This window comes from Rosa rugosa, chromosome 1 (genome assembly GCF_958449725.1).
Source record: "Rosa rugosa chromosome 1, drRosRugo1.1, whole genome shotgun sequence".
In the NCBI taxonomy this organism is placed as follows: Eukaryota; Viridiplantae; Streptophyta; class Magnoliopsida; order Rosales; family Rosaceae; genus Rosa; species Rosa rugosa.
Window position 1 is genome coordinate 62781073 of NC_084820.1, and position 21769 is coordinate 62802841.

The window sequence follows — 21769 nt, forward strand, 5'->3', positions numbered from 1 at the left end:
GGGTAGGTTATGATTTTATTCTCTAATCACAAAACTTTACGTGATCTCAAAAGTCATGCTGATAAGGGTTGAAAAAATAGGTAGAGTACATATTGTAGATAACCTAGCCATTATGATGAATTGGTTCCGTAGCAAGTACAGCTTCTTTCTATATCATGTTAAAGTTAAACTATACTTTGTTAATTTATAGTGTAATTACTTGTTACATACGTTTTTCGATTTTAGTATCATCGTCTTTGTATGTGCGTATGTGCCGCTTTCTTAAAGGATCAACCTCAGCGCAACCAGTTGCGTTGATTCATGCATGATTCTGTCAAATATTTTACGTGCAAATGTTAACTTAATGAGCAAACCAAGATCGTTTCACAAAAAGCATAAACACAACCAAATTATCAATACAATATGAACTAGAATACAACAAGAGGAGATGCATCACCTGCTTCATGCACAACAGCCATTCCTTCAAAAGCAGTAGCAGCAACACAGCTATTCAACACAAATAATCCGAGCTCCAAAACTTCAAGCAGCCACACGCAAGAAATCTTCTACTCAACTATGTGTTTAACTCCTCTCTATGGGGCAGGACTGAATGTTTTGTCACACAGTGAATAGGGACTTCAAGCACCTATATATACAAGCTAGATAGGTATTCCCATAAAAAAATCATTGATTCTAGCCAATGAGTTATTTCTGAAAGATGCTATAATTATCATATCAACTAATTAGATATTTATCTTTATCAAAATGGATTCCTAACCATATGAGTGACATACCAAAGCTCATTAGGTGTTTAGGTAGATAATTCATATATTTTCCATTTATTGTAATAAGTTTAATCAGTTTGTTATCTACTTAATGTAGATAATATTAGGTCCAAATAATATTTTACAGCAAATTCCAATGAGCAGAAATTAATAGCCTCTGCAGACTTCAAATATTTTACAAGTATCATCATTTGACTTTTTTGATGTTTATCGAAATAGATAACCACTGGTTTCCAGTCAAAAGCCACCAACGTAAAAATATTGTAGCTTATTAGCCCTCCCAGTGCAGAATTGCCTTCTCGAATCCTATATATAGAGGGTGCTATTGGGTAGAAAAATGCACACATCCTACAAAACCCTCCTCAAGGTTAAGCCAACATGTTCTTCTCCAAATCAATCCCTCTGTCATTCTTGCTCTTCTGTCTTTTGCACCATGCAGCCTCTGGTGCTTCCCCACTTTATCATATCTGTTTCAGCAAGGCAAACTACACTGGCAGTAGTCAATACCATGCTAACTTGAACACGATGCTCAATCATTTATCCACCAAAGTCCCTCCAACTGGATTCGGGGTTGCTTCAACTGGTCTAGGTCCGAACAAAGTAAACGGACTAGCGCTATGCCGAGGCGACGTCTCAAGCCCAAAGTGTAAGACTTGTGTCATTGAAGCAAGCAAAGAGCTTCGTGCACGCTGCCCTCATAAAAAAGGAGCCATAATATGGTACGACCATTGCATGCTGAAGTACTCAAATGGCAACTTCTTTGGGCAAATTGATAGCACAAACAAGTTCTATATGTGGAACACCAAGACCGTAAGCAATCCCACACCATTCAATAAGAATGTTAAGAAATTGCTGAGTGGATTATCCAATAAAGCTTCTTCTAACCGAAAGTTTTATAGTACTGGTGAGCTACAGCTCGATAAATCGAACAAGTTGTATGGTTTAGTTCAGTGCACGAGGGACCTATCTCGCCTGGAATGTAAGAAGTGTCTTGATGTTGCAATAAGTGAACTGCCGAAATGTTGTGATGCGAAACGAGGCGGGCGCGTAGGAGGTGGGAGTTGTAACTTCCGATATGAACTTTCCCGCTTCGTTTAGTTAATTGATCCAGCTTGGATACATCATATGTATAATAAATCTGATTAATCTATTAATCAGTACTGTATCAGTGTATGATATTATGCGTACAATAAATAAATCCAGTCCTAATGTGACTTCTGCTTAGTTGCTTCATGCTGTTTATTTCTTAACTTTATATATAGTAATTAAGTTTATCAGTGCAAAACTTAGCCTATGGTCCGAAATCAGATGCCAAAACCAGATTTGGCGCTTTCTTATAGCATACCAAAGAAAAGAAAATGCTACTCGTTATCAAATTTTTAACCGCATGTATTCAATGTTAATAAGTCATTATCCTTGTGATAATTCTCCGAAATGAAAATGTACTTTCCAGTTTCCACATTGTTGATTTCAAGGGTATTTTTGGCAAACCACCATTTTTTCACGTACAAACTTCAATTGCATTCCACGGTATATATTAAATTTGCAGAAGTTAACTTCGGTACTAAGTTAATGTAATGTAACAGTCTTGTACCTTCTTCGCCAATTAGAAAGATTTGGGAACCACTTTGTTTTTTTTTTTTTTTTTTTGAATATTTGATCGAATACCAATTTATTTGGTATTGACAAAAGTGCAAATACTATTGTGTATATACTAAAATGATCCTCCTTGAGGCTTATGGCCTAGAGCAGGAATGCTAAGAGTCAAATCATAGGACTTTAGTCATCTCCAATCCCTCAATTACCTCATTTACCTGAGTAAGAGAGGTGCGGCAAGACAACAACCCCAATTCTCCATCTCTCTCTCTCTCCCTGTAGTTTAAAGTATGAGAAAATTGAATAAGAACATCAACTATATATACTAGAGGCAAATCATGTCTGATCCTATGACACATGGCCAAGACTAATTCTTTGCACAAAATTACTACAAATTAGCTTCCTTTTGTAAAAGGTAAAATAAATTTATCCACTATTATACGCACGATACAAGAGTACAATAGTAATTATTCAAATTAACTTGCCAAATTGTCCAAACATTCAGAGATGATTCTCATCACAATGGCAATGAGAATTTTCCACAGCAGAGCGTGAAAAGCAAAGCTAACACACCCGACTTGAGTATAGTGGACGATGAAATTCCATATTTACCTTTCCCAAACAACCCTCTCAAAAATGGCCAAAAGCAAATCACCACCCACAAACTGCACACTATCTCCCCAACTCCTGTCGTCACTTGTAGAGCTGCTGGTAATTTCACTCCCAACAATCTCATAGCCAACGCTGTTAAGTGCACAAACAAGAGGGTCGTAGGTGGTACAAATATTGGAGACTCGTCGAAAGTGAACTTGCCAGCATTAGCATCATTGGCATTATGATTATCATCACTAGAGGAGTATTCATCCTTTTGTGTGACTTCAAATACCACCTCAGAAACGCCCACAAGCTTGAGTACCACACTCATGGTCCCAAATAGCAAAGAAGTTGTCGATAATACTGTGCTTCGTGGCCCCATTCTTTGATAATTCCACCATGCAGTGATTGATAGACCAGATTCAAGGTAAAAATACAGAGTGTATAAGTTGTTGGCAAGATATAGAGCCGCAAACATTAGGAGAGCCGGTTCTCCTATCTGCATCGGGAATCGAACAACATAGAATGTTAAATTAGTATCGGTTCTAACTCCCTTGTGTTAATTAAAAGTGCTTCATTCGGATTCAGAACCCATAGAATTTGTAGACATCGATCTTAACAAGAATCATTAGCTTCCCAAATACCATACCATAAAGGAAATAAAGGACTATGTTACCTTGGGAAGGAAATGAGAGTTGGTAATGATACAGTAGGCTGGCAGGAGAGAATAGCATAAAGCAGGGATACAGTGTAAGCCCCATATTAGGATCCGGATGTACGCCAAGCACATCCTGAACTCGAGCTTGGCATTGAGGGTGGAAAAGATAGGACTGTTTTTGCTGAACAAAACTTCTAGGAGTCCTGTGATCCACCTCTTCCTTTGGGTTAGCATAACTGGCACACTTTTAGGTGCAGACCCAACAAAGCCTGGTGGATCTAGCATACATAAGATGGATTTCCATCCCCTTGCATGGATCTTCATCCCGGTTAGAAGGTCTTCAGTTATCGACCCATAAATCCAGCCTACCTGAAGCAAGCGAGGCAAAATATGTTAAAAACAACAGGCATCGCTACACTGATCACTAAATTTGTTTACTAAATTCTAGCTAAACGTTTTTTGGGAGATCAACTCTCTAAGTTCGAAATATCAGTATTGGGGGATTATGAATTTATGATTCCATTCTAAAATCTTATTTATTTCTAACAAGATATGTGGGAATAAAGTAAGCAAACATCTAGAGAGCATATATCAGACTTTAGTTTTAATTCTTTTCAATTTGTGGGGGAAGAACACAATGTTTGTCGAACCTGTTTTCCCCAGGATGTGCTATGCTCATACCCACAGCTAGCAACTTTACATGCCTCTTCAACAGCACTGGATAGGTCATGTGGATGATCAATTTTTTCTGCTAAAATCTTAGTTGCTGAGCTAACGAGCTCCATGGAATTTCCGAACCGGTCTTTCAGTGCCTCAACGTCCAAATTTCCTATTAATAAATAGAATGATTATCAAGAATACAGTGAAGCACTTCATTATTTTTCAGAACATACTTATGAACATGTAGTTCTCATCAACTACGTACCTTGAATATGACCCGTACTATCTTGTAGGGATAAACCATAGATAACTTTACGTCTGTGAAAACATCCAGTTCCTGCATACAGTGGTCCTTGAATCCCAGCAATCCCTGGCCAAAAAGTCTGAAAATTGAAAATAACATTATCTCTAGTGCTGCATTCAACTAAATACTTATTAACTTCAGACAAACTTCATTCCTAGCTAATTAATTACTCAAGTGATCATACGCACTTTTAAAGGCAAGGTCATTGAGTTTCCAAATGGGTCATCTTTCAAATAGTCATAGCAGATTTGGGGACATTGAATGAATGCACCTTGTTTTTCATGCTTGAAACCCAGCAATAAGCACATTGCGTGAAGAACAATTTTCGAATTGCTGGCATACATATCGCAGTCCACGTTCAACATAAATGGAGCATTTGTCATCACCCCAGAGACCCTGGTCTGTATACATAAAAATACACAATCAAGTTGAATTGGTTATATAAAAGCAGATTCTCAGTCACTAAACTGAAATGTTTTAGCTAGTGGTAGCGGGCAACAAATTGTCATTACTAATAAGTTCATTGATAGTACTGTGAAGTCTGGCATGTATACTTTGGAATTTCATTTTCATCGAGTGATTTTTTTTTCTTTTAAAGAGACAAATATTCAGATCAGAATATGTCATCGATAGTAATCTGAAGTCTAGCATGTGTACTTTGGAATTTCATTTTCATCTAACGATACAAATATTCAAATCAGAATATGTCATATTCCAAAAAACTGAAAGTAATAACATATGTTAATCAGTTAATGAACTAAATACTTAAATAAAAGTATTTATATATATCCCTTGTCTTTGAGCATTTTTTAGGTCAAATTCTATAACTACTATTTCTCGGCCCTCCGACCTCGATCTGGACAACATATATATATGGCACTGATCCGGTTGCCTGACTAATATAATTCGAAACCCACAATATAACATGTGCAATTGTTAGGTGCATGTAACAATGTGAATGTGTAGACTGTACTGGTGTAATTGTGTATTAGGCTTAAGGAAAAATTAAAAAAGAGGGGCTAAATATAGTAACAATATAAGTGTGTCAGAGGGTGTGGTGTAATTGTGTATTAGGGCTTAAAGAAAAGGGTCATTGACCCAAATCACTAAAATGAGCAAAAATTATCTCACCTACTCTAGCAACAGATTTTTAATCTCACTAACCCAAAAAGAGAAATGACAAATTTACACTCAGCCTAATTAATAAATTTACACTAACCCACAGTCTCTCTCTCTCTCTCTCTCTCTCTCTCTCTCTCTCTCTCTCTCTCTCTCTCTCTCTCTCTCTCTCTCTCTCTCTCTCTCTCCCCGACGCTCCACTCTTCGTCGATGACGTTCTCATCGGCGGTCCTATTCCTCCATGGCTTCTCGGAGATCTGGTACTCATGGAGGCACCAAATCTAGACAGTGGCCTCGCTCGGCTACCGAGCCGTCTCATCGGACCTCCGAGGCTTCGGCGACACCGACCTGTCGAGATATACTTGCCTTCACGTGGTGGGAGATGTCGTTGCGCTCTTGGACTCTGTCGCCGATGACCAAGAGAAGGTGTTAGTGGTCGGACACGACTGGGCGGCACTCATGGATTGGTATCTCTGACTTGGAATCGTTGTCGTAAGAGAGAGCAGCGCGGAGGAGGAGGCTGCTCAGCTTCCACATATCTACCTCACTATCTGTCGGACCCGAACCCAGACTCGGACCAGGTGATTTGGTCTAGCTCCTGACGTGAGTGCCCATAGCATTTTTCTGGGTGCCCTAAACCCTATATTATTGGGGGGCAATAGAGGTCTGTTAAAGATCTGTTGAGGGCAATAAATGTTTTGAATTGATGTAATCTCCTCGTTTTTTTCCTTAATCAAAGTTTTATTTGTCTAATATTAGGGAGATTAGTTTCCATTCCGACAACTGAAAAGTCTATTGGGGGCAATACAGGTTTATTGGGAAAGGCAATAAACCTCTTCGGCCCCATATGAGATCTCCAACAACCTCTTTAAAGACTTCTAGCGAGGTTTTATGAACCTCTATTGCCCCCCAATAGACCTTTATTGGGGGCCAATAGAAGTTTATTGCCCCTCTATTGGGGGCAACAGAGGTTTATTGGGGGCAATACAGGTCTATTTTGGGGCAATAAACATTTCCAGTGACCTATGAGATCTCCGACGACCACTTTAGGAACCTCCATCGAGGTTTTCAGAGAAGTCCGGTGGGTGGCAACGGGTGACCTAAATCTGGCGATCGTTGGCCAGAATCCGGAGACCGGTGACGGGACTCGGGCAAAGCTCTCTCTCTTCCACTCTCTCTCTCTCTCTCTCTCTCTCTCTCTCTCTCTCTCTCTCTCTCTCTCTCTCTCTCTCTCTCTCTCTCTCTCTCTCTCTCTATGTAACAAAGGAATGAGGATAAAATAGTCTAAAAAATAATAAAGAAAAACAAAAAAAAAAAACTTAATTGGAGTCTTTATGGATAAGGGAGAATTAAAAAAACTTGATGGGCTAAGTGAGAAAAAAAAATCCCTAGAATTAGGATAAATGGACAAAATCCCTAAAGAAGAACTAAAAACGAGGGGCCAAACATAAAAAGCTTTAGACTTCAAAATTCATACCAAAACATTCATCGCCCCGGCTTTGTAATGATGTGGGTGATTCGGACGCTTTTCTCGGGCTACATAAACTAAATGTGGTAATCCATTTGAAAGTCTTTGTTTGTTCTCCCATATTACCTGTATAAAATCAATCCCAATAAATGGCTCTTCAAAATTAGCATGGTGCGTCTATTGCCACCCTACTATTTTTTTAGTTCATCCTACAAACATTTGAATTATTGAAAAACTATATTACCCAAGTGTAAAATGACTACTAAGTACATTAATTTTCTAAAATCCAAATTTGTAAGGAAAAATAAATAAATAACCAATGAATTAAATAGAAAGATTACTTAATTTCTCATTGGATAACATTAATCTTCATATTCTCTACCCAAATTTGCATTTATTACTATTTTTTTGTCTTTTTGTTACCTCTTCATCATGAATTCGTTATTTAATTCACAAAATCATTAGTGTTAACTACATCAAAATCTTTGCAATACCTTTTGTGAACACTGAAAGTAAAAATTTAAAACACGCAAGAAAAATTTCAATATCTTCTTCATTGCTCATAGTTGTTAACTAACTAATATTTTGACATAGATTGAAATAGATGAACATTGAAGCAGAAAGAAAAAAATTAAAAATGGAAGTAAATATGATTTTGTTAGGAAACTTTAATAAATTATAGTTTTTTTATTGGTTGTAATAACCTAGTTTTTTTTAATCAAACAATTTGGTGGCAAACACCGGTTCCGTGATTTAAGGTTAGTGGACAATTGCATAATTTGAAGGCCGGTGCTTTAACATGATTATGCATGAGTGGAAGAACGAATCAATTAAGCTAAGAAACGAATTCTCTCTCTCTCACGTCCGAAACCACCCAAAACAGAGCAAAACTTCTCCAAACTCTCTCTCACTCCACCGGCCACCAATCAAGACCAGAACACTTCCTATAGCTTCGCCTCGACCTTGCGCAGCTGCAGGTGGCAGCCTTGAACCACGACACGGCCACCAGCGGCGGCGGGAAGCTCCGCCCGGTTTGAGCTCGTTTTGGTTCCAAGCTTGATATCTCAAGCTACCGGCCAACAATCCTCACCAAACTTCACCCACGAGCTCGCCTCAACGTCCTGAAGCTCCCAGAAGTGGCCTTGCACGGCGGCGCTACTCGTGGTGGCGGCTGGAAGCCAGACCCGATCAAATCGAAAACCGAAGCTTCGATCGGTATATCTCGAGCTGTAGTGCATCGTTTTGATTGATTCTTTTTCCAGTGGGTTCCCCTTGATGTTGTTAACAACTCTCTAGAAGGCATCGAGGCCTGAAATTGAAGTTTTTACGTCGATCGGAGCCCTCGCCGGATTCTGCAAAATTCTGCAAATTTTCCGACCACCGAAGCTTTCGATCGGTATATCTCGAGCTACAGACCATATTTTTCTGTGATTCTTGAACCAATGCGTTCGTCTTGAGTTTCTTAACAACTCTCTAGAAGGAATCGAAGCCTGAAATTGAAGTTTTGACGTCGAAATCAAGCCTTGCCGGATTCTGCAAATTTCGCCGGATTCTGGAAATTTTCCGGCCACCTCGACTGTTCTAGGTAATTTCCGACCACTTCCTTTCGTTTTCAGACTTCATGCTAGTTATGAAAGTGGATCAACTCGTCATTTTGAACAAGTTTGTAGTTGACGACTTTTGCATCGGAGGTGGTTGACCGCCGCGTTGACCGCCGTTGACCGCCCACTGACCGCCGCTTGTGGCGGCGTATTCGACCATATTTTGAGTTTTTATTATCTAGGTGATGATCTACGCATCCTTACGAGCGTTTTGATATATAACATGGTCATGTTAGAAAAAGTTGATAAATAGTGGATTTACGTTTTTACGTTACTATTTACGGTTTTTACGTTTTATCTTCGGTTTACGATCTGTGAAGATCAGACCATCGGTTTTACTTCAAATTTTAGTATGTTGATCGTATGACTGTCCCGATGACTTTGTGAGGTCACGGGCGAAGATCCGACCGTTGGATCTTCGTATAATTGAGAAATAGTTATTCGGAAGGCGATTCGTGAGAATCCGACCGTCGGATTTTCATATAATTTTGTGGAGATGTTAGTAAGGGCGATTCAGGAAGATCTGACCGTTGGATCTTCGTGATAATTTTGGAGGATGATCCTAAGGGCGATCCGTGAGGATCCGACCGTTGGATCATCATTAAATTCAGATCCGACCGTTGGATCATCGTTTAATTTGAATCCGACCGTTGGATCATCATTATATTCAGATCTGACCGTTGGATCGTCGTTTAATTACATTTATGAGTTGTTGGCTAAGTTAAGATCATTATTGGATTAGGTTATTGACGGTTTGAGTTGGTGGACGATTGTGGATCGTATTTTGAGCTGAATTGAAGACGCAGCGGGATTATCGAGGTGAGTAAACCTCACGTGGTTCATATTACGAACCGAATAAATTTAATTACCTTATTTTGTCGTAATTGCGTGAAAATATTTATGGAATAAATATTTGTTTTAAAATCATATGGACTTGATCAATTACGGTCCATAGGTAAGTAAAATGATTTTAATTATACAAAATGAATTTCACGATTTTCTTGTGTGAACTATAGTTGGTATTAGTGATTATCCCTGAGCGGATAATTACGTATATATATATTTACGTGATTATATGTGAATGGCGTGACATTGAAGAGTGTGAAATTGAGATGATTAAATTATTATAAATTGACATGTGACTTACCATATTTATATGTGATGAACATGATTGATGAGTTCTTGTTAATATTCATGATTTACATTGGAGGATGTATAGAGTCAGAGAATGTAGGGTTCTGAGGATGAGGTGTCCGAAGTTCGACGGTTAAGGATAACCGGAGTGTTTGTGTACTGAGGACGGGGATGTCCAAGGTGCGACGGTTTATTATTAACCGAAGTTGTGTGCTGAGGACGGGGATGTCCAAAGCGCGACGGTTTATTATTAACCGAAGTATATGGTGCTGAGGACGGGGATGTCCAAAGCGCGACGGTTATAGTGTTAACCGAAGTATTTTTGCCGTTGCTTGACCCTAGGCCAAGGTGTCAGAGGTAACGAGGCAGTTAGAGCTCTAACGTGTTATGGGATGGGACCCAAGTGGTGATAGTGTTGTGAGATAGGACCAAAGTGGTGATATTGAATGGGTTTGACGTTTGCGTCGTGGATGTTGAGATTGTTGGTTGTGTTGTTGAGTTATAAGAATTGTAATTTAAAATCAACAGTTCTTTCTTGTTTACTCATACTGGCTGTAAAAAGCTTACCGGGTTTTGTGTTGTTGCAACTCCCGGTACACTATTCAAATTGTGTAGCGGGAAATCCTACAGGTCAGGAGAACCAGGACGGTGATCGGGCTGCTTAGAGTAGTGTTATGTGAATTACAGCATTATATTGTGAGGTTTGTTATGCTCATTTAGAGCTTTGCAATTTTACTTTGTAAGAGTGAATTGTAATAATTAACTCGAGGTTTTCGAGTTTTTGTGTTGAGTGGCGAGTGGTATGTTTGTTTGTGAGAAAAAAATTCAGAACGTTATTTGTATTAATTGTTTATTCATGTTTCGGATTTGAATTGGTTATTCAAAATTCGGGGCGTGACAGTTTGGTATCAGAGCGTAAGGTACATATTTGGTGACGTGTCAATACCTTCCGAGTGATGGCCCGTCTGCAGCGGATCCCCATCGTGCGCTCTTCGGTATTGGCTAAGTCATTGGGTATGTGTGAGTGTTGGAAGTTGTTTAGGCCGCTAAGTCGTTTTAGGAACGTTAACACCTTCCCTGTAGTATTGACTTGGTTAATATGGACTTGTATTTGACTTATACTGTGTTTTAAGTGTTATACGTGTATTAGCCAAGCATACTATATTTCTTAGGTGTTGAATATTCGAAGGAGTAGTACTTAGAACTACAGAGTTGTCTTGTAGGTTCGTATTTGAATAAGTTCAGTTACCGCGAGTTATAATCTTTAAGGGATGGAAACCTTCGGATTTAACTCTATTGAGTTAGGGTGATTGTTTTATGGAAGTGAGGTTCTTTTGGATGTTGAGGTGTTTGGTTGAAGGCATGATGTTGGCCTATGCACGTACCTAGTGTGGATACGAGTATGAATTGATGGAATTTTTGCCTTATTAGGTTGGATATACAGATGTTTTTGATTTGATTCTTGACTCATGTGGAGTGGTGGGTAGTATTGCGGTTTGGGAATGAATTATTGTGGTTAATTCTTCCATGTGTTTGTAAGTTGATGAGCAGGGTTTAAGTTGTGAGAAAGGAGTTTGATCTCGTGTTTGAGTGATTGAGACGAACGACTATATATTTGAGGTTGTTTTGTGTTTTAAGTTTATGTAGACGGGACACTTAAAGTTTTGAAATAGAGTTTGATTTTTAGTTGATAGATAATGGGGAGAATTAGAATCAACTCTTTGTTAATGATCTTGGACGAGAGTGTGTTTCTATGGTTATGGATTTTAGGTGAAATGGTTAAATACAATTTTGGGTATTGATGATAGTGACATGATTGGGTATCCATAGTGGTTCAAGTGAATTACTATGCGGTATGGAGTTGATTCGACGTATGAATCGTGAAATCTTAGGGTTGAATTATGGTAAGTTTGATGGAGCATGTTTTAGAGGGAATGGTTGAGATTTTATAAGACTAGCACGAGTAACTCTAAGGATGTGAGTTTTCCTAGTTAACTCAGGAAGTGTTTAGCTTTATTAATCCCTAATTCTAGCGACGAAATTATTGTGTTTGGTTTGACTCAGAGGATACTAGCTTGACCTCTGTGCAACTTAATTGATTGTTTGTGATAAATCATTATGAAAGATGTGTGCAGTAGAGTTGTTTATGGTTTTGAAAACAGTATTGGGTGACCAAGGTTCGATCCTTGGTGTTGTTGTTGGTTAAACAAACAGGAAAGAAAACATGCACACCATCTTATTGAGTTTATATTACAAAAAAAAAAAGAAAAAAAAAGAAAAAAAAAAGCGAGGACTATGCTATACTAAGCCTAGTCAGCAGCTCCGGATGGGTTGAGGCTGAGCTCAAGAGAAACGTTTGAGCCACTGTGGTAACCGCCTGAGCCACCAGAATAGTAACCAAAAGCGCTACCTTCCTCGGAAGTAGCCTTCAGGTTACCAAAGACGTCCTCGCCGTGCACGGGGAACAGAGGAAGAGTTTGAACCTCCTGGTGATCTCCTCCTCGTTGTTGCAGGGATGTTTGTCCTCCTGTTGTGCCAAAAGAGTTGTACTAGTATTAGTGTTGAAGTGTGAGGAAGAATATGAAACAGAATTTAAATCAAGAAATCCTTCATTACCAGTAGAATAGGTGGAACCAAAGTTGAGATCAATGGATCTACCATCATCAGTAGAACTAGTGGACCCAAAATTGATGTCAATGGATCCACCAGCTGGCCCAAAATTGATGTCGATGGATCCACCAGCACCAGTAGAACCAGTGGACCCAAAATTGAGATCAATGGATCTACCAGTACCAAGAGAACTAGTTCTCATGGGCACTGGAGCAGCCTGATTACACCTATTCATCTGCTTCTCTCGAGCCCTGACGTTCTGGAACCAAAAGTAAATGTTCTTACCCTCAACATGCCCATACTGGTTCAGCTGGAGACAGATCTCGTGAATCTGCTCTGTAGTTGGGCACTTAAATCCCTTGACATAGTAAAGATCCTTGAGGATTCTTATTTGTTCTGGAGTAGGAATCCACCTGGTACGGCTTCGCCAGAAATCCATGTTGGCACTACTTCCAGCTGCTTGGGTGTTTCCTCCCTCCTCTGTTGGTTGCTGTTGTTGTGGTTCCATTTGTTGCGGGGTTTGGAGCTCCATTAGTTGCAGAGTTCGTGGCTCTTGGGTCATGGGGTGAGAGGATGTGGAAATCGAGGAATACATGGTTTAGTGTTTGAGGGAGATTTTGTTAGAAGGATTGGAGTTGTTGAACTGGTGATTGGAGATCTGAGATTCTCAGAGGAAAGATGAGATCGAATCTTCAAATGGAAGAAAAGATCTGAGAAAGAAGGATTGAAGATTTGGAGGAAAATATTGAAGATCTGAAAGTTCAGAGGAAAGATGGGATTGAATCAACTAGATGGGAGAGAAGATCAGAAGAGAAGGATTGAAATTGATGAAGAAAGGATTTGAGAAGAGAAAGGCTGAAGAGTTGAGAGAGAAAGACTTGAGCTCGGAAGAAAAATTTCTTTTCTTTTGGAGTGAACAGTTTTTCTCCAGAATGCACCTATTTATAGAACAAGGTGAGCAGATCTCCACCGTTGGATGAACGATCTCAGAATTTGAATCCACGCGTTGGATTAAAGTCGCCCCGAAACCCGGAAAAGCTGTTGGCGCGTGTTGAGCGTGTAAGGGGACAGGCCGAACCTCGAGACGCTGTGGCAGACAGCTTTAGCCGAAAGTGATTTGCTTTCCGTAAATCACGGAAGAGACGTGTCGTGGCACGTGGAGTGTACCGACAGTTTGTTGTTATTCTATCGCTTATGATAGAATAAATAAAAGAAGTTGCATGGATAGTAACGAGAGCAGCTGGTGCTCTAGTGGTTGAAGAGCAAGGCTCATGTACAAGAGGTCAGAGGTTCGAACCTTGCCTCTCGTTTATTTTTATTATGTTCGCTTATGACATAATAAGTAAAACATTTGTACACATTATATTAAGCACAGCTTGTGCTCCAGTGGTTGGTGGGCAAAGCCCTTGTGCAGCAGGTTAAGGTTTCGAACCTTGCCTCCCCCGTTATTTTATTTATGTCGCTTATGACATAATAAATATAACACGTGAGCATATATTAATGAAGGCAGCTCTTGCTTCAGTGGTTGGGAGCAAAACCTTCGTGTTTGAGGTCGGGAGTTCGAACCTTACCTCTTACAAATATTTTTGGATCTCGTATATGCTTGATATACGGACGTATATACGGTATGTACGGTATACATACGTATATACGGTCTGTACGGTATGTATACTTATATACAGTTGTACAGTATGCATACGTATATACGGTCTGTACGGTATGCATACGAATATACAGTTGTACGGTATGCATACGTATATACGATCTGTACGGTATGCATACGTATATACGGTATGTACAATTTCATACCGTAGCCGAGCTGGAAGTTGGTGGGCCGATTGGTAGGCCCAAATAGTAAGCCCAAATAGTAAGCCCAAATGGTAGGCCCAAATGGTAAGCCCAATTGTTCGGCCCGAATGGTAGGCCCAAATGTTAAACCCAAATTGGTTCGAGCCGGTTCTAAATGTGGATGGTTCGGTTTCTTCGGCCCAATTGGCCAGCCCTAATGCTTAGCCCAAGGATTGAGCAAGCCCAAGTCATCATCACTGGGTGACATGTTTTATTGGCGTGCTTTTGAGAATGATTTGTTTTGAGTGATGCTAATTGAGAAGCGAAACGCTTTGTGGGAGTGTTTACTGTGCTTGTATGCCAGTACAGGATGACGATCTGTGTGAAAACTGCTATATGTGCAATGCCACGTGGTGATTTGAGTGTGGGTTGCTTGAGGCAATTGTTGTGTTGTAATTTTGAGAAATGATGCGGTGAAGGAATGTCATGTTGATGACTTAAGTGGGGATGAGGATTTCATTTGTGAATTCTCGTTGTGTGAGTTTACGTTTGTGATGAAAGGATTTAGTGGCCATAGGAATGTATTTTTATACAAAGGGCTGTGGTTTTGTAGATTACTACAGTTTTGGGAAAGATGGAGATTCGATGGTTAGGTTAACTGTAATCGAGAGCAATTAACTTGCGCTTAAATTTCGGGACGAAATTTCTTTAAGGAGGGTAGATTGTAATAACCTAGTTTTTTTTAATCAAACAATTTGGTGGCAAACACCGGTTCCGTGATTTAAGGTTAGTGGACAATTGCATAATTTGAAGGCCGGTGCTTTAACATGATTATGCATGAGTGGAAGAACGAATCAATTAAGCTAAGAAACGAATTCTCTCTCTCTCACGTCCGAAACCACCCAAAACAGAGCAAAACTTCTCCAAACTCTCTCTCACTCCACCGGCCACCAATCAAGACCAGAACACTTCCTATAGCTTCGCCTCGACCTTGCGCAGCTGCAGGTGGCAGCCTTGAACCACGACACGGCCACCAGCGGCGGCGGGAAGCTCCGCCCGGTTTGAGCTCGTTTTGGTTCCAAGCTTGATATCTCAAGCTACCGGCCAACAATCCTCACCAAACTTCACCCACGAGCTCGCCTCAACGTCCTGAAGCTCCCAGAAGTGGCCTTGCACGGCGGCGCTACTCGTGGTGGCGGCTGGAAGCCAGACCCGATCAAATCGAAAACCGAAGCTTCGATCGGTATATCTCGAGCTGTAGTGCATCGTTTTGATTGATTCTTTTTCCAGTGGGTTCCCCTTGATGTTGTTAACAACTCTCTAGAAGGCATCGAGGCCTGAAATTGAAGTTTTTACGTCGATCGGAGCCCTCGCCGGATTCTGCAAAATTCTGCAAATTTTCCGACCACCGAAGCTTTCGATCGGTATATCTCGAGCTACAGACCATATTTTTCTGTGATTCTTGAACCAATGCGTTCGTCTTGAGTTTCTTAACAACTCTCTAGAAGGAATCGAAGCCTGAAATTGAAGTTTTGACGTCGAAATCAAGCCTTGCCGGATTCTGCAAATTTCGCCGGATTCTGGAAATTTTCCGGCCACCTCGACTGTTCTAGGTAATTTCCGACCACTTCCTTTCGTTTTCAGACTTCATGCTAGTTATGAAAGTGGATCAACTCGTCATTTTGAACAAGTTTGTAGTTGACGACTTTTGCATCGGAGGTGGTTGACCGCCGCGTTGACCGCCGTTGACCGCCCACTGACCGCCGCTTGTGGCGGCGTATTCGACCATATTTTGAGTTTTTATTATCTAGGTGATGATCTACGCATCCTTACGAGCGTTTTGATATATAACATGGTCATGTTAGAAAAAGTTGATAAATAGTGGATTTACGTTTTTACGTTACTATTTACGGTTTTTACGTTTTATCTTCGGTTTACGATCTGTGAAGATCAGACCATCGGTTTTACTTCAAATTTTAGTATGTTGATCGTATGACTGTCCCGATGACTTTGTGAGGTCACGGGCGAAGATCCGACCGTTGGATCTTCGTATAATTGAGAAATAGTTATTCGGAAGGCGATTCGTGAGAATCCGACCGTCGGATTTTCATATAATTTTGTGGAGATGTTAGTAAGGGCGATTCAGGAAGATCTGACCGTTGGATCTTCGTGATAATTTTGGAGGATGATCCTAAGGGCGATCCGTGAGGATCCGACCGTTGGATCATCATTAAATTCAGATCCGACCGTTGGATCATCGTTTAATTTGAATCCGACCGTTGGATCATCATTATATTCAGATCTGACCGTTGGATCGTCGTTTAATTACATTTATGAGTTGTTGGCTAAGTTAAGATCATTATTGGATTAGGTTATTGACGGTTTGAGTTGGTGGACGATTGTGGATCGTATTTTGAGCTGAATTGAAGACGCAGCGGGATTATCGAGGTGAGTAAACCTCACGTGGTTCATATTACGAACCGAATAAATTTAATTACCTTATTTTGTCGTAATTGCGTGAAAATATTTATGGAATAAATATTTGTTTTAAAATCATATGGACTTGATCAATTACGGTCCATAGGTAAGTAAAATGATTTTAATTATACAAAATGAATTTCACGATTTTCTTGTGTGAACTATAGTTGGTATTAGTGATTATCCCTGAGCGGATAATTACGTATATATATATTTACGTGATTATATGTGAATGGCGTGACATTGAAGAGTGTGAAATTGAGATGATTAAATTATTATAAATTGACATGTGACTTACCATATTTATATGTGATGAACATGATTGATGAGTTCTTGTTAATATTCATGATTTACATTGGAGGATGTATAGAGTCAGAGAATGTAGGGTTCTGAGGATGAGGTGTCCGAAGTTCGACGGTTAAGGATAACCGGAGTGTTTGTGTACTGAGGACGGGGATGTCCAAGGTGCGACGGTTTATTATTAACCGAAGTTGTGTGCTGAGGACGGGGATGTCCAAAGCGCGACGGTTTATTATTAACCGAAGTATATGGTGCTGAGGACGGGGATGTCCAAAGCGCGACGGTTATAGTGTTAACCGAAGTATTTTTGCCGTTGCTTGACCCTAGGCCAAGGTGTCAGAGGTAACGAGGCAGTTAGAGCTCTAACGTGTTATGGGATGGGACCCAAGTGGTGATAGTGTTGTGAGATAGGACCAAAGTGGTGATATTGAATGGGTTTGACGTTTGCGTCGTGGATGTTGAGATTGTTGGTTGTGTTGTTGAGTTATAAGAATTGTAATTTAAAATCAACAGTTCTTTCTTGTTTACTCATACTGGCTGTAAAAAGCTTACCGGGTTTTGTGTTGTTGCAACTCCCGGTACACTATTCAAATTGTGTAGCGGGAAATCCTACAGGTCAGGAGAACCAGGACGGTGATCGGGCTGCTTAGAGTAGTGTTATGTGAATTACAGCATTATATTGTGAGGTTTGTTATGCTCATTTAGAGCTTTGCAATTTTACTTTGTAAGAGTGAATTGTAATAATTAACTCGAGGTTTTCGAGTTTTTGTGTTGAGTGGCGAGTGGTATGTTTGTTTGTGAGAAAAAAATTCAGAACGTTATTTGTATTAATTGTTTATTCATGTTTCGGATTTGAATTGGTTATTCAAAATTCGGGGCGTGACATTGGTATAAATTAAATATAAGATTTTCATTAAAAAAAAATCTCTTTTAATTGGATATGTCATATAAGGATATTGTTGGAAATAGAAATGGGTTACATAAGTAAATTTAATAATTGAAATTAAAATGTATGGTGTAATGAGCAAATAGGGTGAATAAAGAAAATAATAGGGTGGAAATAGCCGCATCCTATGTGAGCTATCCCATTAGATTACTACCTTGATCACTGTAGGATGGTTATTAGTCTGTTTGTGGGCAAAAGTTGCGTAGTCTTCAGAAATATCAAGGGGTACCGAATGGTGGCCTGCATCTTTAATCTTTTGGCAGAGATTTTCATACTCATCCTGCAAAATGAAGATGATGACAAACAAATATAGGTATAGTTTTGTACGTACCCTTATGACAGATAGGCATACCTCTGCAACAAAATTTTAGCTTCTGCTATCTAAGTTGTAGATTAAAACAAGAATGAGGCCAAATATCACCTTCACTTTTGTCCGTTCTAGAAGCAACTCCGGTGGACTATCACTTCGTAATGTGAACTCGTCCGCAGAGAAGTATCTGAAAGGTGCCCTTACTTGAATGTCATGCTTTTTACAGAAGGGAATCCAAATCCTAGCAAACTTTGAGGCTTCAATGAGAGAAAAAAGGGTGAGGGGGGAGCACCCGTCATCGGATACGTAGCAAGCTAGCTTGTGAGCTGGGTAATCAACCGCCAGCAAAGACAGGACAGTGTTCACCGTGACGATAAGCGGCTCTAGCACTGGATCTGCCGTTGATACAAACAGGTCCACCGCAGGAAGCTCCGGCACCCTATTGGACAATCAACAGTTCAACACTATATATATTACTATCATTTCTTGTGTACTCTAATCTTTTCGGACTTGAGCACAATATCAACCAAAAAAATATATTGACAGTCTAGAGGTGACATACTGTTGCAAGAGATTGTTGGGGTACGTTTTGTAATCCATGGGAGTCCATAGGGTGATGAGGTTGAGAACCCAATTGATGGCAAACCAAGACTCGCAGAGGAAGGCGAGAAGCCATGGAATGCCATCGTCAGTGAGAGAGAAGAGACGATAAGCAAGGAGACAAATGAAGAGGAATGAAATTACAATTTCTAGGGCTCTCCGCAGTGTACAAACTTTAACACTGGTTTTTTCACATAGAGGAAGAGATAGAGAATCTGCCATTACAGTGGTTTCTGATAGCTTTGCCTCTTTCTTTGTCTCCTAGTATACTTGGTCCTGGTGTATGCTCATGATGCCAATACAAAATCTTTGTAATAGATTTGCTTCTATATAAGTCGTATGTCATTGCTATTATCTGCTTTCCATGTAATATTAATATATTATTGATCAACAAAGTATTAATTTAGTGATATTTTTCTTCATAATATTAAGATATATCAGCCATAAGTTAAAATTCTTAAAATCTAATCTTAATAAATATAATAGTATATATTAGAGCCTATAGCAAGAAAGAATGAGAACGAAATTTCCATTTTCTTGAAAGCTATAGAGGCTACAGCCCCGACGAGGGATATCTTGCTTTTGTGCTCATATCCAAGAAGAGGTAAAGAGGATAAGAACTTTGTGTTGGAACCTGTTTCTTGTAACGTTATCCCAAAGCAAGGTGTTAAGGATGATCAATAATGCCACACTCTACAGTCTATAGTGTGCTGGGCGACAAGTACATTATTGATAATAATTGCTTTGCTTGCATAAGGCCACTTTAGAATTTAGATTCATTTCTATCAAACACTAGAAAGAAATTTATAGATTCATTTCTATCAAACACTAGAAAGAAATTTATTGTAACTTGGGGTTTAAGCACCATGTCCCCCCCCCCCCCCCCCCCCCCATTGTATTCTGCAGTTTTATTAAGAGAAAAATTCAGCTACCGTCCCCAAACTATGTTGCCAAGGCCAATTTGATACCCGAACTCTCAAAAGTATCAATGTGATACCCAAACACCTAAATTGGTATCAACGTGATACTTCCGTCCAAAATTTCTGACGGCGCCGTTTGTTTGCTGACGTGGCAAGCAAATGGGTCGGAAAAAAAAATGAAATGACCTATTTACCCTTTTTTTTCTTCCTTCTTCTTCTTCTAGGTTCTGCGATCTTCTTCTTTTTCTTTTCTTTTCATTTCTTTTTCTTCCTTCTTCTTCTTCTGCGATTTTCTTCTTTTTCTTTTCTTTTCGTTTCTTTTTCTTCCTTCTTCTTCTTCTTCTTCTTCTTCTTCTTAGGGTTTCGTACAAAATGTCATTGGCAAGAAATATCACATGTAGCTGCCTCTCAGGATCATCAAGTCCAAACACCCTCTCTCTAAGAGCCTCAGCCAGAGCCGAAGCGAAAATAGACCTCTGCATAAACCAAAACGTGGCTCCTTTAATCGACTCTTTGGTCCCATTCAGCGTCATAAGCACATTGCTCAGCTCCATTGCAACATCAGGCGGCAGCGGCCCTGAAAGCCCTTTAAAGGGTTGCGCCGCCGCCTGGTCATAATCAGACCTCCCATAAACTCCGAAAGGCTGCTGATTATGCCGCTGCTGGTCGTAGAAATACGACTGCGGGCCACCCATCATCGGGTTCGGCGGCCCATTCATCATCGGATTCAGCGGAGGACGAAGCATGTGGGGAGGGGATTGAGGATTCGGGTTGAACGACCCGACCCGAGTGGAGGCGTAGCCGTGGACTTCGCTGCCGAAGAGGAAAGCGTAGTCGGGATTATCCTGCTGCTTCTCGCGAATCATGGCTTCGAAGTCAGGTCCGTTCTTGGCGGAGTACTCGACGACCTTGTCGATCCGTTTGTGGAGCTCCGGGTCGAAGGGAGGACCGGCGGCCGGAGGAGGAGGGCCGGCGTGGAAAGGCGGGGGGAAGAGATGGGGGGCGAAGGCCGGCGGAGGGGGGAGGTGGTGAGGGTGCAGAAAATCCCAGACGAAGAAGAAGAAGAAGAAGAAGAAGAACAAATGAAAGAAGAAGAAGAAGAAGAAGAAGAAGAGAAGGAGGTTCTGGTTCGAGGTCAACCTTTTTGATCCAAATTATTTTGTGGTTTATGAGTTAAATTTTATTGGGTGGGGGTGAATTGGAATTGGATCAGATGGCTTCGGAAGACGTGGTTGAGATCGATAGCTTAGAGAAGGGTTTGCTGTCCGGAGGTGGAAATGAAGAAGAGCCGGTTCTGTATGCGGCGTCGTTTGGGGAAATGGAGGAGAATTTCATCAAGTACCAAACAGCGCAGTGGCTTCTGTACTCCGCGCTTTTGATATTGGCGTGGGGGATTGGTTTGTTTATGTTGCTTTATCTTCCGGTTCGGAGGTATATTCTTCGGAAGGATATTCGGTCCAGGAAGCTTTACTTGACATCGAATGCCATCATCTATAAAGTTGCGAGGCCAGTTCCGATTCCATTTTTCGAGGTGTTGAACAAGGAGAAGCATGTTTTGTTGCCTTCAGTGGCTGATGTTGTAATCGAGCAAGGATATCTGCAGTCTCTCTTTGGTGTATACTCGCTTCGAATAGAGCATGTTGGTGTCAGAAGGCCTCCAAGTGATGATGTTCAAATCCATGGCATTGCAAATCCAAATGTTTTTAGGAAGGCAGTGCTAATGCGTCTTTCAAGCATGACGAATGTGGTTTTCTCTAGACAAGTTTCCACAGTTGAAGATGTTCCAAATTTGAGGCTTCAGATGTCCCCATCAAAATCTCTCAGGCATGATTCATTTTCATACCCAGGGGAGCGAACACTACTGCAGAAACTTGAGGAAGTTGGAAGTTCTGTAAAGAAACTTGAGGAAGTTGGAAGTT

The 21769-nt window shown here is 40.4% G+C and overlaps 3 protein-coding genes and 2 long non-coding RNA genes across 6 annotated transcripts; 3 read left to right on the plus strand and 2 right to left on the minus strand.

The window, feature by feature from the left end:
- Nucleotides 1–1121: 1121 nt before the first annotated feature.
- Nucleotides 1122–1988, plus strand: LOC133744201 (cysteine-rich repeat secretory protein 38-like). Its single transcript, XM_062172344.1, has one exon. The coding sequence runs from the start codon at nucleotides 1143–1145 to the stop codon at nucleotides 1860–1862; it is 720 nt and encodes a 239-aa protein (XP_062028328.1). The 5' UTR covers nucleotides 1122–1142; the 3' UTR covers nucleotides 1863–1988.
- A 786-nt stretch (nucleotides 1989–2774) lies between these two features.
- Nucleotides 2775–19222, minus strand: LOC133726003 (cellulose synthase-like protein H1). 2 transcript variants are annotated; one of them, XM_062153442.1, is made up of 9 exons: nucleotides 18893–19222; nucleotides 18442–18769; nucleotides 18175–18300; nucleotides 7173–7289; nucleotides 4765–4977; nucleotides 4538–4655; nucleotides 4263–4441; nucleotides 3631–3981; nucleotides 2775–3453 (listed from the first exon to the last, which is right to left on the minus strand). In XM_062153442.1, exons 1-9 carry the CDS (start codon nucleotides 19150–19152, stop codon nucleotides 2878–2880), a joined length of 2268 nt encoding a protein of 755 aa, XP_062009426.1. In that variant the 5' UTR covers nucleotides 19153–19222; the 3' UTR covers nucleotides 2775–2877. The 2 variants fall into 2 exon arrangements, with proteins under 2 accessions (XP_062009426.1, XP_062009427.1); XM_062153443.1 differs by lacking the exon at nucleotides 7173–7289.
- Nucleotides 8006–12080, plus strand: LOC133726004 (uncharacterized). The gene is made up of 3 exons (XR_009854608.1): nucleotides 8006–8748; nucleotides 9507–9583; nucleotides 10514–12080. It is a non-coding gene; the product is annotated as an uncharacterized LOC133726004 (long non-coding RNA).
- Nucleotides 14730–17918, plus strand: LOC133726005 (uncharacterized). The gene is made up of 3 exons (XR_009854609.1): nucleotides 14730–15909; nucleotides 16668–16744; nucleotides 17675–17918. It is a non-coding gene; the product is annotated as an uncharacterized LOC133726005 (long non-coding RNA).
- A 493-nt stretch (nucleotides 19223–19715) lies between the features above and the next one.
- Nucleotides 19716–20923, minus strand: LOC133732543 (uncharacterized; the record flags this gene model as incomplete). The annotated part of the gene is made up of 2 exons (XM_062160123.1): nucleotides 19716–19722; nucleotides 19986–20923. Coding segments are annotated over 2 exons (945 nt in total), but the record flags the coding sequence as incomplete, so codon positions are not given.
- Nucleotides 20924–21769: the final 846 nt, after the last annotated feature.

What these genes read in the sequence shown, in the direction of transcription:
- LOC133726003 (XM_062153442.1), bottom strand. Translation starts at nt 19,152, where the DNA reads ATGGCAGATTCTCTATCTCTTCCTCTATGTGAAAAAACCAGTGTTAAA. An exon ending in ACCATCCTACAGTGATCAAG is followed by an intron (nt 7,290 to 18,174) that starts GTAGTAATCTAA and finishes GATTTTATACAG; the next exon opens with GTAATATGGGAGAACAAACA. An exon ending in TAGTACGGGTCATATTCAAG is followed by an intron (nt 4,442 to 4,537) that starts GTACGTAGTTGA and finishes ATTTATTAATAG; the next exon opens with GAAATTTGGACGTTGAGGCA.
- LOC133744201 (XM_062172344.1), top strand. Translation starts at nt 1,143, where the DNA reads ATGTTCTTCTCCAAATCAATCCCTCTGTCATTCTTGCTCTTCTGTCTT.